This window comes from Bacillus rossius, chromosome 1, assembly GCF_032445375.1.
Source record: "Bacillus rossius redtenbacheri isolate Brsri chromosome 1, Brsri_v3, whole genome shotgun sequence".
In the NCBI taxonomy this organism is placed as follows: domain Eukaryota; kingdom Metazoa; phylum Arthropoda; class Insecta; order Phasmatodea; family Bacillidae; genus Bacillus; species Bacillus rossius.
Window position 1 is genome coordinate 373,140,272 of NC_086330.1, and position 12,527 is coordinate 373,152,798.

The following is a 12,527-nucleotide window of genomic DNA, read 5'->3' on the forward strand; positions in this document are numbered from 1 at the left end:
TGCTCCATGATGTGATGAAAGTACGAGGGTTATATATTTTTTCAACCTCCGATCGGCTGTAATAAAAAAAAGGGAATGAATTGGGAAATTATTTTGATGTCAAAAGAAACGTACATCTTTACTCTATTTTTCCACATAATCACCGTGCAGATTGAGGCATTTGTCGTACCGATGCACCAGCTTTCCAATACCCTCTGCATAAAATGATGCCTCCTGCCTATTCAGCCACGTTTTAACAGTGCTCTGCAGTTCATCATTGGTGTTGAAGCGTCGTCCTTCAAGCCACTTTTTCAACGTGAGGAAAAGGTGATAGTCACTCGGTGCCAAATCCGGACTTTAAGGAGGGTGATCAAACACTTCCCATCGAAATCTGAGGTGTGCGTTGGCCGCTCCACATGTAGACCAGGGTCGATAATTTTTGAAACAAAAAAAAAATAATAGTACGATGAAACCCGTTAAAAAATGTCGAGAATATAACAAAAATGAAAGGAAAAATAATTTACGGGCGATCTGAGGTCGGGAAGTGGAAGGGGGTGAGTTTTTAAGGGTAAAAAACTGTGTATCTCGATTTCCGGCAAAACTACAAGTCCTATGGAAAAATATTAAATGACAAAGTTGTAGGTAATAAAGAGACCTACAACTTTTGTAATTACACTTTTTTCACATAACCAAAAAATTCATGTGAAAAATTCAAATAATCAAGTTTTTGGCTTTTTATTTTTATCTTATGCAAAACAAATTTTCTTTTTCACGAAATTTGGTGAAAACTTGCCATTTTATGTCCTAAAGACACTGTAATTTTTTTATTTGAAATATTTATTTTTTCACCTTATTTTGATTTAATATCGAAAAAACACCTTAATTTTCAATCGAAAATTCTCGCGTCAAAATATCAGCTTTTTAAATAAAGTCGGAGAGTTTTTTATTCGTTGAAATCTCTTCTTTCTGATTATGTAAAAAAATATATACATTACTATGGTAAATGTTCTCAGAAAATGCAAAGAAAAGAAAAAAACTGGAATCCGAAATTTTTTTTTAATCACTATGTACAATTTTGAGCTATTAAGTAAAATTTACACTTTAATTACTTGAAAAACGTAAGATTCTATGTTACATTGATAAACAAAAAAATTACAAATCCATTAATAATAAAGATTCCAAGAAACATGCGAAAATAGTTGTTCTAAATATTAAAGATGGGTTTTAAAGGGGGGATTTCAATTAAAAAATGTGATTGCTGCAATTTTTCTAGTCAAAAAGTTGATTTGTTAAATTCTAATTACTTTTATGCCATAGAAAATCTCATAATATATGAATATAAATGTAAATCGTAATATTGAATTTAGATACTTTATACTGATTATTATTATTCATAATAATATTTTAAAATGCATTAATTTTCATATTTATAAATCTTATATAGACCCCTAATCACTTATCCATTACTTTATGTCTCTTCGGTGGCATTTCTTCATCGTTAGATTCGACAAACCTTCCCGATTCTAGTAGATCTTCGAAATCTTCAAGACCATCACCTTCTTCGTATACAATATTATTTTTAGTCTGAATTGGTCCTTCATCCACAATTTCATCTGAATCACTAACTTCCTCGTAGGTTTTTTCTTCTACATTGGTGCATTTTTCAGAACCATGACAATTTGAGCATAAATTTGTGCATTTTAAGCCATGTTTTTGGCAGCCACAATTTAAACTGTTACATCCAGTTTCACAGCTGCAGCAAATAGTTTTGAGCAATATTTCCGGAATTAACTCCTTCTCTGTAAATTTGGGCATAATCCCACGTTGATGTTGCTTCCAGCCCCAATCTGTTGCTGTCAGTTCGTTACCAAGCCAAGTTTGAAGTAACAATGTTGTTCTGCTGCACTTTCTGCGGGTAACTCAGGTATATAAGTTATCTTAAAATAGCAATAAATAGGCACATAATTTAAAGAATATTCTACAACTTTCTCAAAATATTGTAGATGTCTTATTAAATATTAACTTATTTGGTTGTTAATTATAGTAGTATTTTTCGATTTGTATTTTTTTGTTTATCAATGTAACATAGAATCTTACGTTTTTCAAGTAATTAAAGAGTAAATTTTATTAAATAGCTCAACATTGTACATAGTGATTAAAAAAAATTTTCGGGTTCGAGTTTTTTTTCTTTTCTTTGCATTTTCTGAGAACATTTACCATAGTAATGTGTATATTTTTTTACATTATCAGAAAGAAGAGATTTCAACGAACAAAATAACTCTCCGAATTTTTTTAAAAAGCTGATATTTTGACGCGAGAATTTTCGATTGAAAATTAGGGTGTTTTTTTCGATATTATGTCAAAATAAGGTGAAAAAATAAATATTTCAAATCAAACAAATTACAGTGTCTTTAGGACATAAAAAGGCAAGTTTTCACCAAATTTCGTGAAAAATATTTTTTTTTCATAAGATAAAAATAAAAAACCAAAAACTTGATTATTTGAATTTTTCACATAAATTTTTGGGTTATGTGAAAAAAGTGTAATTACAAAAGTTGTAGGTATTTTTATTACCTACAACTTTGTCATTTAATATTTTTCCATAGGACTTGTAGTTTTGCCGGAAATCGAGATACACAGTTTTTTACCCTTAAAAACTCACCCCCTTCCACTTCCCGATAACAGATCGCCCGTAAATTATTTTTCCTTTCATTTTCACTATATTCTCGACCTTTTTTAACGGGTTTCAATCTACTATTATTTGTTTTCACTTTTTACCATTTTCAAAATTATTGACCCTGGTCTAATGGTTGGTGGAAGGGGGTAAACACTACGAGACGTGTCGATTCGTGTACGAGAGATTAGGGTATCGATTAATGGGCATGCCATGGAGAAATGAAACTGTAATCACACTGCAGGGCACTGTTAAAACGTGGCTGGATAGGCAGGAGGCATCATTTTATGCAGAGGGTATTGGAAAGCTGGTGCATCGGTACGACAAATGCCTCAATCTGCGCGGTGATTATGTGGGAAAATAGAGTTAAGATGTACGTTTCTTTGGACATTAAAATAATTTCCTAATTCATTCCCGTTTTTTTTATTACAGCCGATCGGAGGTTGAAAAAAAAAATAACCCTCGTATTATAGTCCTGTATATGTTATATGTTTAGCTATTAAATAAAATATTATTCCGTCAACAGAATTATCATTTTATCACTAGTAATTTGTTACTGTGATGTTTGTATGTTTAAATAGCTAAATGAACACATTTTATGCAATTTTTCGTGCTAAGAAGGTACAAATGATGCAAAACTTGGTTGAATTAGAGCTTAGAGAATAATTTCATAATGTAGCGAGTCTTACTAACTTTTACTTTTATCTAACGTCTCGTTTGAAACGGCGATACAGTCTCATCCTTCTTAACTTGGCTGTATTTGTTTAGTGGTTGTAGTGGTTTGGCGACGTGATGCTTCGGGGATTAATCATTCGCACATAAGTATCTTGTGCTTTGTACCCGTTGGCGGTGTAATGTAACTTATATTTATTTAACTACTCTGGTATTTTGGTCAATATTTGGTATCGGCTACCACCTTGCGACCTTGGATTTTCCTTGTGCTTGATATTTCCTTATTTGATAAGACAGCCCTACCATGATTAGCACCGGAAGCACATCCAAAAGCTGGTGAATTCTTAAATGGCTCCTTGATTAGGGATGAAAACTTAGTTTCCTTTTCGCGATATCAGATGTAACTATCTCCCTGGCTTGAATTCTAGGCTTTAATTTTTGTCTGTGTTAGCTGGGTTAAACTCTGTACAAGACTTCATAACTTTAATTATTATAGTATTTCGTGTACTTGTCCCTTTAAGTGTAAAGTGTTGTGCTTTTTTTACATTTGTTGGATCAATCGTTAATTTTTGTAATTTTTGGTACCTTACCCACGATTTTCTCATATATACATGGTAGTAAGTATAATTCTTATTGAGTTACATTGTATACATAAAAGTTTCGCTCGTGTGCGCTAAGCCTTTTTATTGATATTTCTGGAATTGGAACACAATTCTCACTTAAACTAAAGAGTCTCTTGCTGTTTTAGTGTGTTTTATAATGTATCTCTTTGCTAATTCACTGTCGAAATAGAACATGTATTTTAATTTAATATTTTGTAAGTGGTACACGTACAATTTCTTATTCAAGTTTGATTTTGGTTCAGGCCTAAGGGCATATTTTAATGCAATAAATTTGATGATGTGCAAGCTATGCTTATTTTGATTTAATTTAAAAAAAATGATCACTGCTTCTTCGTGCCTGTAACAGAAAATGCTTGTCACTGTGGATCCTGCTTGTGTTCTGTATTTTCTCCTGAGCATGGTGACTGGAGTGTACACAGATAACTGTTCGTTCTCTGTATGCTTTAGCTTAAATACCTGTATTGCTATTACATTTGTAATGGCATGTAAGAACATTTGACTTTGTTGTGTATGTATGGGTCCCGGGTCAAGGCAATGTGGTCACACTTATTGGGTATGAAGGCCATTAACTAAAAACACAGTTGATCAGAAAACGAAACCTTTTCCTGCTCTGTGCTTTTTCCTGTGCTCTGATTGTCTGATACTCAATATTTAGAGACAACTGTAGTTCAGTCCAGGTGCTAAAATCGCCTTTTCTGTATCTCCTGTGCAACCTTTCATCAGGATGGGGAATGCCCTGTGAGCATGATTTAACATACGAAGAATACGAAGCATATTGGTCCAGACGTTTTAAGTTTTATAGTTGCAGCATTGTCCTTCATGCGCCAGCAACTATCACAACCAGCCGTGAGGCACGCTACCAAGAGACGTCTGCCCAATGGTGAGAGCCAGAGGCGAACCATGCAATCGGTCTGAAATCAGACACTCCATGGTGTCATGGCCTACTAACCATTCAGAGACCCGCCGCTGTTGCTTGTCCAGAACTGGCTCCGATATGTATCACCACCAACGCGTCGACCCCTCGTGGGAGGGAAACATCCCTCAGGATGGACAGTGTCGGGGCACTCACCAGGAGGCCCGGGACCAAGAGATGTCTGTCCAATGGTGAGAGCCAGTGTTTAACCATGCAAGCGGTCTGCAACGAGTCCCAGTCAGACACTTCATGGTTTCGAGACCCGCCTCTGTTCTCCGGTCTGTATCACCACCAACATGTCGACCCCTCATGGGAGGGGAACATCCCTCAGGACGTGGTTGATGGACGGTGTCGGGGCACTCACCAGGAGGCCCGGGTAGACGGGTGGCAGACGGTGATGTCGTCGGCCGTGACCCGCAGCGCCGGGTCGGCGTGGAGCACCACGGTGTCGGTGTCGGCGCGGCAGGTCACGTTGACCCTCAGCCGGCCGGCGAAGGTACCCTCGGCGGCGCGGGGTAGCAGCTCCAGACGGTACCAGCGCGGCACCACCGTGCCCGGCAGGCGGAGCTCCCCGAGGACGCACCTCGTGGTCAGGAGGAGCAGCGTGGCTCCCGGCCACCACTGGGCCCTCATGTCACACCGTGGACCCCCTGGCTGGAACAGTTGCAACACGTCCGTCACAGCGTCGCCCACCGGCTACTTCAGGCAAACTTGCACAGACTTGCGCTGACTGAATGCAATGGAACTTAACTTTCGTAAACAACACTTTGACTTGCATAGAGCTGTAACTGACACTTTAATCAGACTTGCGAAATGGTGAAGCTTGCATCATGCCTAAATATGACGATCAAGACACAAACCTATATTTGATTATTTTACAATGAGCTATAACTATACTTTCCTTCCTAAATTTATATTGAAAAAAAAGTTGTGCCTTGTTTTGAGTTAATTTTTATATTGTGTTATAACACAGTCCATCCATCCCGAGTTCGGTTTACATAATTTCCCAAAAGAAAACCACTACGGCCAAATACTGGGTTTGGTTAAAGGGTTATTTACAACATTCCATGGCCGATTCCTGCCTCAGTATCACTGACTTGTAATATAATGTGTCCATCCCTAATGACCTCATTGGCGATGACTATCAGTGCTTATTGTTCTAAATGTATTAATTAATGAATTCACATGTTAGTGCTATTTATTAGGTGGTAAAGTTCTGTTTGAGTTACATGGTGTAGTTTTAAAGTACAAGGTGGCTGAATAACACGTTGAAGTATCCCCGTGTATGGCTAGGTGTTGAGGTAGTCAAAACCCTCAAAACCACAATATTGTTACTTACTACCCTGTTATGCCTAACTGGTCCCGAGCGTTTTTGCCCGCATGACCTCGCTGTAGGTTCTACTGAAGCAGAGGCACTCACCTGCAAGGCCCGCGAGCGAGTGAGGCCGCCTGGCCTCCTGGGAGCAGCCCGGATGCCCCTGGGACGTGGTGGACTGGCCGAGAGCCCCGGCCTTAATTGTGGGAGAGATTTCCAACCCGCAAAGAAGGCCAAGCCCACTCATCCAGACGTCCGCCAATCGCCGCTGCTGGCATTGGTCCGCACGCTCTCCGTGCATCTCGCGATCCCCCGCTCTTTCTTTTTTGGGTGATCTACGTCTCGCCGGCAGTGAGGTCATGGCGCGTCACCAAAACAGCGCCGGAGAAATTAGGATCCGTCCCAGAACAAGCCTTAATTGATTCCCTGAAACCATATGAATCTTCGGAAAAACAAAATTAGGATGGATGGATGGACCGGAATTAAAATCGACTGGGAGTCCAGTGTCTTACAGCTGCGCCACCTCGCTATGACATCTCTGGAGTGTATGGCAGCAGTTCATTTGATCGTCCATTCTGCACATCACACGACTCATATTTCCATCTAACAGCATCAAGGGACCAACTACCCGGGGTGACTACTGTTTGGATGGAAATAAGGAAGGGATATGAGCTAAACTAACATATGTGCATAAAGTGTCTAGTCAACTCTGTACTCAAGGCAGTGTGTCGGTTTGCTGTCTTGTTATCCTTCTTCATGCAACTTTGGAACTTTTAGCTGTGACACTGAAATGCCATTGTGGGTAGAGGCACAAACAAAGATCAAATCAGACTTCTTGGGTTAGTTCGTAGATTTTTGTTTAGATGGTTTTATGATATCACAGCATGTAAATAATCTTTTCATTAATGCTGCTGATGGATTTCAAATGTTTACCCGAAGAAAAATGTCTTAGAAGTGGGCATGTTCAAAAACAATCTGAGCTACTACTTTGGTATCAGGGTATCGAGTGATTCTTAGAAAAAGTATATTCATACATAATATTATAAAAATTCGTTACTTGTGACAGTTTGGGGTATTGCATGGAAATGGCCAAGTGGAACATATTTACTGCCCAGTATCCCGCTATGGCTAGTGTCACTTATGTCTCTGTTCCTTTATGTCTCTCCCTATTCACAATCATGCCTCCCACCACCTTTGGGTTTGTTGTCTTCCATATTTTCCCTAATACTCATAATCTATGATTATTTATTTATTTTTGCAATAAATATAATTTTGAAGTATTTACCCATGTGTATTGTACAACATGGCACAAATAGTATATTCCAAAGATTTTATTATTTGGTATTGCTCCTATTTATCAACAGAATCCAGCCTCCAACCACTGGGAGGAAATAACTGAATATTCCATGAACGTGCCATAATACACCCACAACTGTATTATACTCCCTCTTCAAGTGCCATACTTCAAGTGTGGTTCAATGATTTGAAACTTCAAGATGAAATGAACAAAAACTTTCCTCTCCCCTTCAAAGAAGAGCGAGATCCATCCACTAATGTGACAGAAAATGACGTCTGGAAGTCCATAGTGCACCCGAGAGTGTTTCTCAGGATTCTCGAGGCTGTGTGCGGCAGCTAGTTGCGAGCGCAGTAACGATGAAGCTTTGGCATTCATCACCTCGAGCCCACGCCGCCATTAGCGCCGACATGCGGACCAACTGGCAACTAGCCGCCCACGGACTTCTCCGGGCGAGATGATGTGCGACTATCTTCTCCGTTCACGCTTGCCAACACGACGCACGAATGAATCCTCTGATCCACGCACGAGTGAATCCTCGGAGTAATTCCTCTGATCCACTCGTAGCTTCAAGCTTGCAGGAAATGATAGAATAATTCGTGTCTGATTTGTGTACTGAGGGTTCTCTTCCATCCGTGCTTTTTTCTTTTCGTTTGCCGACTATGGCAGATGAAGAGTGTCAGTACCTAGTGACTGCATTTCAGATTTATTGTCTCATTGCAGGGACCGACGAAGCACGGGACCTAGATTTGCAAACTTTGCGAAGTCATCAGTCAGGGTACAGAGTTGCCAGACCACTGCTATTCTTCCCGCAAGGAGTACAAAACACACTTTCCGAACTGGGCGGGCGAGTGCATCAGGGCTCCTGGATCCGCCCGAAGGAGCGAGGTCCAAACGGAATTAGTTTAGAATTCCTGTCAGGCCAACCTTATTTTTTTCATTTTCCTTGGTTATTTCTCCAGGCATATTCTGGGATGGTTTCTTACTGCAGACCATGACTGATTCCTTTCCTATCACCTGTGTTCTTTGTCGTCATGAGTAACTGATTCTAAAGACCTCGCTGTCGATGAGACTTCAAACACTATGTTTATATATACATAAATATGTAATACCGACTTGAATATTCTGAGTAAATATATTGTTATACAAACCAACAATCTGTACAAGTTACACTTCCAAACAAGAACATCAGTGAGCTTAGTTTGCACTGCAACATAACGAACCGCTCCTGCATCACATGGAATAATTTAAACCATGTCTTAGTATGTTCTACACAAGAATAATTTTGTTGCTGGCAAAGAAGTCTTGGTTTTTGCTACTTCCTTTCAGCTTGAGCTTACCACAGAGCTGTTGTATTTTCCTTTCACTACTCAGTTTTCTCGGCAGGTACAAATTCTGGACAACAAGGGGGGGCCATGGTGAGCTTTCTGTACTATAGGTTGTTCTACAGCGAGTTCTACTCCTACTTAAGGCTGTGAAATATTATTGGTAATTAAGTATTAAAAATTATAAATATTAGTTTTAAACGTACATATTTCTACGATTATGTAGTCAATTGGCGTGTTATATTCCAAAAATTATGCAACTTTCTATTATATTCATTATAACTCTGGTGGGGGGTTTGGAACTCAGAGTCCTTTCCTTTTTTCCCTCGTCTATGTTCCTAACAGGAGAAAAGTAGTCTGCTCACAATGGCAGCACTCAGAGATCCTCGTGCACTCAGAGATCTCGGGTTTGCTCGGGGAGGATCATTGAGCAGCGCGGCGCCCACACGCCGTCTGCCGCGTCGTGATCTTGGCGACTGTCGCTGAGCGCCGCGCGACGAGGCGCGTGGGAGAGGGAGGGGCGTCTCGAATTGCCCTTGATTGAGGTCAAAGGGGAGGCGGCCGGTCGTGACCCGCCAGTCGCCCCGCAGCTGGGTGCCAGGGTACTCGCTGCTCGCCGGCAGGTACGTGCGTCGCTCGCGGTGGTACCACGGTGCCAGTGCTGGCTCGCGTCCCCCGCTACAGCCACGTGGCAGGGCCTCGACTCTGTGCAGGTCCGCAGCCATGAGGGTCGCCGAGGTGCTGCTGGTGCTGCTGGTGCTGTGGTGCTCGAGCTGCGGTGCCAGCCTGGACGCGGCGGACGCGCTGAGGCACCAGCACGACTTCTACCTGCCGCGCGCCGTGGTGCCCCGGGCCTACCGCGTGCGCCTGGTGCCGCGCCTGGAGGAGGGCGACTTCTCGGGCGAGGTGTGGGCGCGCGTCAGCTGCCTGGAGGCCAGCGACTCCATCACGCTGCACGCGCACCAGGACCTCAACACCACGTCGGCGGGCCTCAGCGTGCGCCGGCTGCCGGCCGACCCCGCCAGGTACGCTCCCGTTACTGTCCTGGTGCAAGGTCTCTTAGGTTATATTTTATATACTTATTTCGCAGTTATTATTATTTATTTATGATTTATTACAGTAGTTACATGCACGCCAACACCTCAATAAGAGGGTACTAGGGTGTGCACGGGAAGTACTAAGGTGTGCACGGGAAGTACTAGGGTGTGCACGGGAGGTACTAGGATGTGAACGGTGGGTACTAGGGTGTGCACGGTGGGTACTAGTGTGTGCATGAGGGGTACTAGGGTGTGCACAGGGGTACTAGGGTGTGCACAGGAGGTACTAGGATGTGCACGGTGGGTACTAGGATGTGCACAGTGGGTACTAGGGTGTACACGGTGGGTACTAGGGTGTACATGGTGGGTACTAGGGTGTGCATGGTGGGTACTAGGGTGTGCACGGTGGATACTAGGGTGTGCACGGTGGGTACTAGGGTGTGCACGGGAGGTACTAGGATGTGCACGGTGGGTACTAGGGTGTACACGGTGGGTACTAGGGTGTGCACAGTGGGTACTAGGGTGTACACAGTGGGTACTAGGGTGTGCACGGGGGGTACTAGGGTGTGCACGGGCGGTACTAGGGTGTGCACAGGAGGTACTAGGTTGTGCATTGTGGTTACTAGGGTGTGCACGGAAGGTACTAGGATGTGCACAGTGTGTACTAGGGTGTGCATGGGAGGTACTAGGATGTGCACGGGCATGTCCTCAGTGAAGGGACTGTCAGCTGGCGATGTGTGTCGCAGCAACGACAGCGAGGAGGTCCCGGTCAGCAGCACGAAGAAGAACTTCGCCAAGCAGTGGTACATCATCATGCTGGGCGAGAAGCTGCAGAGAGGCGTTGACTACGAGCTGCACGTGGCCTTCTCCGGCAAGCTGGACAGCGCGGTGGCAGAGGCCTTCTTCCGCGGCAGCTACGTCGACCAACGGTCCCAGGAGACCAGGTAGTAGCCGGCTGGTGGTCTTGCTTCTTCCCGTGCGATGTCGGGTTACATCTCTGTCCCGTCAGAGAACTGACATACCGGGGAAAATTCTGCAATTAATCTTGTGAGGATCTTCTTTAAGGGCTTTGGCTGTCGTAAGTGGATGGCAAGTTTAAGCCTGTATCACACGGTGGAAGGCTCTCCCAATAGAAGCTTCCAGCAAAACTGCCAGCCAAAGCTCTTTTGGCAGCAGGTATGAATGTTTCTGATGAAGAAACTATCAAACGTAGAATTGTAACTGACGTAGGCCTAGCTTGTTCGAATGGTTTCATTATGATATTTAGCAAATAAAGCCTGTATCACATGGTGGAAGGCTCCCAACAGAAGCTTCCAGTAAAACTGCCAGCCAAAGCTCTTTTGGCAGCAGGTATGAATGTTTCTGATGAAGAAACTATCAAACGTAGAATTGTAACTGACGTAGGCCTAGCTTGTTCGAATGGTTTCATTATGATATTTAGCAAATAAAGCCTGTATCACATGGTGGAAGGCTCCCAACAGAAGCTTCCAGCAAAACTGCCAGCCAAAGCTCTTTTGGCAGCAGGTATGAATGTTTCTGATGAAGAAACTATCAAACGTAGAATTGTAACTGACGTAGGCCTAGCTTGTTCGAATGGTTTCATTATGATATTTAGCAAATCAAGCCTGTATCACATGGTGGAAGGCTCCCAACAGAAGCTTCCAGCAAAAACCTGCCAGCTCAAGCCTCCATGGCAGCAGGTATGGATGTTTCTATGGCAGAAACTATCAAACGCAGAATTGTGACAAGTGTAGGCCTAGCCATTGCGAATGGTTTCATTACGATTATATGATCATTTTTGTATTTTATGAACATGGATGCTTCTCATAACTGTCCCATAACACTGAAACTGCTTCAACAGACCATATTTCACAGCATTACCAATAAATAATCAAGAAAACTCCAATCCCTCTAAAATCAAATTACCATTTTAAACACTTGAGACACACTACCACATCTTTCTGATTGGCTAAATTTCACACCTTCTACAAAACCTTCCATGGAAATTTGAACACGACCGATTACAAAAAAAATCCATGAAAACGGCCAGCGCTCTGCCAATTCTTCCACAGAGTCATCCATACCTGCTGCCATGGAAGACCTCACAAGGGAATATTCCATCGTGTGCTAGGGCCTTTAGTTGTAAAAGCTTAGTTGACTATTTACATATGTACCATATGTTTCCTTGTTCAGTTTGAGAGTAGGCTGAAATGGATTCAGTAAGACTTAGTTCAAATGTATACAGATAAGTACGTACTACTTTATTTTCTAAACAGTCCTTGAGTGAGATTTCAATGTTGAGAAAATAAATGATTCAGTCATGAGGACTGTCAACAGAAGTGAAAACTTAAATCATTGTTTTTAAATGTGTAATATGACATCATTTATACATCAAATGTACGTAAGAAAATGATTTTGGTAGTATATCATTATGAGGTAAGCATGGTATAATTTATACTTATATCATTTTTTAGTCACAGCAGATGATAGTGGTATGTCAAATTTTTCGTAAAATTTCATTGCCTAGCTATGACTTACCAGTGATGTCAGACCTAGTTCATTTGTTCAATGGGCAATGCACAGTATACACAAATTAAACTTTTCACGTGGTCAATTTAACTTCACTTACTGCTACCTACTAGAGCCATGTCGGTGACGTGAACTCACAAGATTTTACCCATCCAAAAAGAGTCCA

At 42.0% G+C, this 12,527-nt stretch overlaps 2 protein-coding genes across 2 annotated transcripts in view; one reads left to right on the forward strand and one right to left on the reverse strand.

The window, feature by feature from the left end:
- Positions 1–6,373, reverse strand: part of LOC134530691 (thyrotropin-releasing hormone-degrading ectoenzyme-like) — a 36,954-nt gene extending 30,581 nt beyond the window's left edge. The window contains exons 1-2 of the mRNA XM_063365769.1: positions 6,282–6,373; positions 5,226–5,515 (exon numbers count right to left, since the gene is read on the reverse strand). Of these exons, the coding sequence (XP_063221839.1) occupies positions 5,226–5,494 (269 nt within the window). The 5' untranslated portion in view covers positions 5,495–5,515; positions 6,282–6,373. The remainder of the gene's footprint in view (positions 1–5,225; positions 5,516–6,281) is intronic.
- Positions 6,374–9,352: 2,979 nt separating this feature from the next.
- LOC134528507 (aminopeptidase N-like) overlaps positions 9,353–12,527 on the forward strand; it is a 44,084-nt gene continuing 40,909 nt past the window's right edge. Inside the window, exons 1-3 of the mRNA XM_063362185.1 lie at positions 9,353–9,418; positions 9,509–9,820; positions 10,579–10,776. Of these exons, the coding sequence (XP_063218255.1) occupies positions 9,519–9,820; positions 10,579–10,776 (500 nt within the window). The 5' untranslated portion in view covers positions 9,353–9,418; positions 9,509–9,518. The remainder of the gene's footprint in view (positions 9,419–9,508; positions 9,821–10,578; positions 10,777–12,527) is intronic.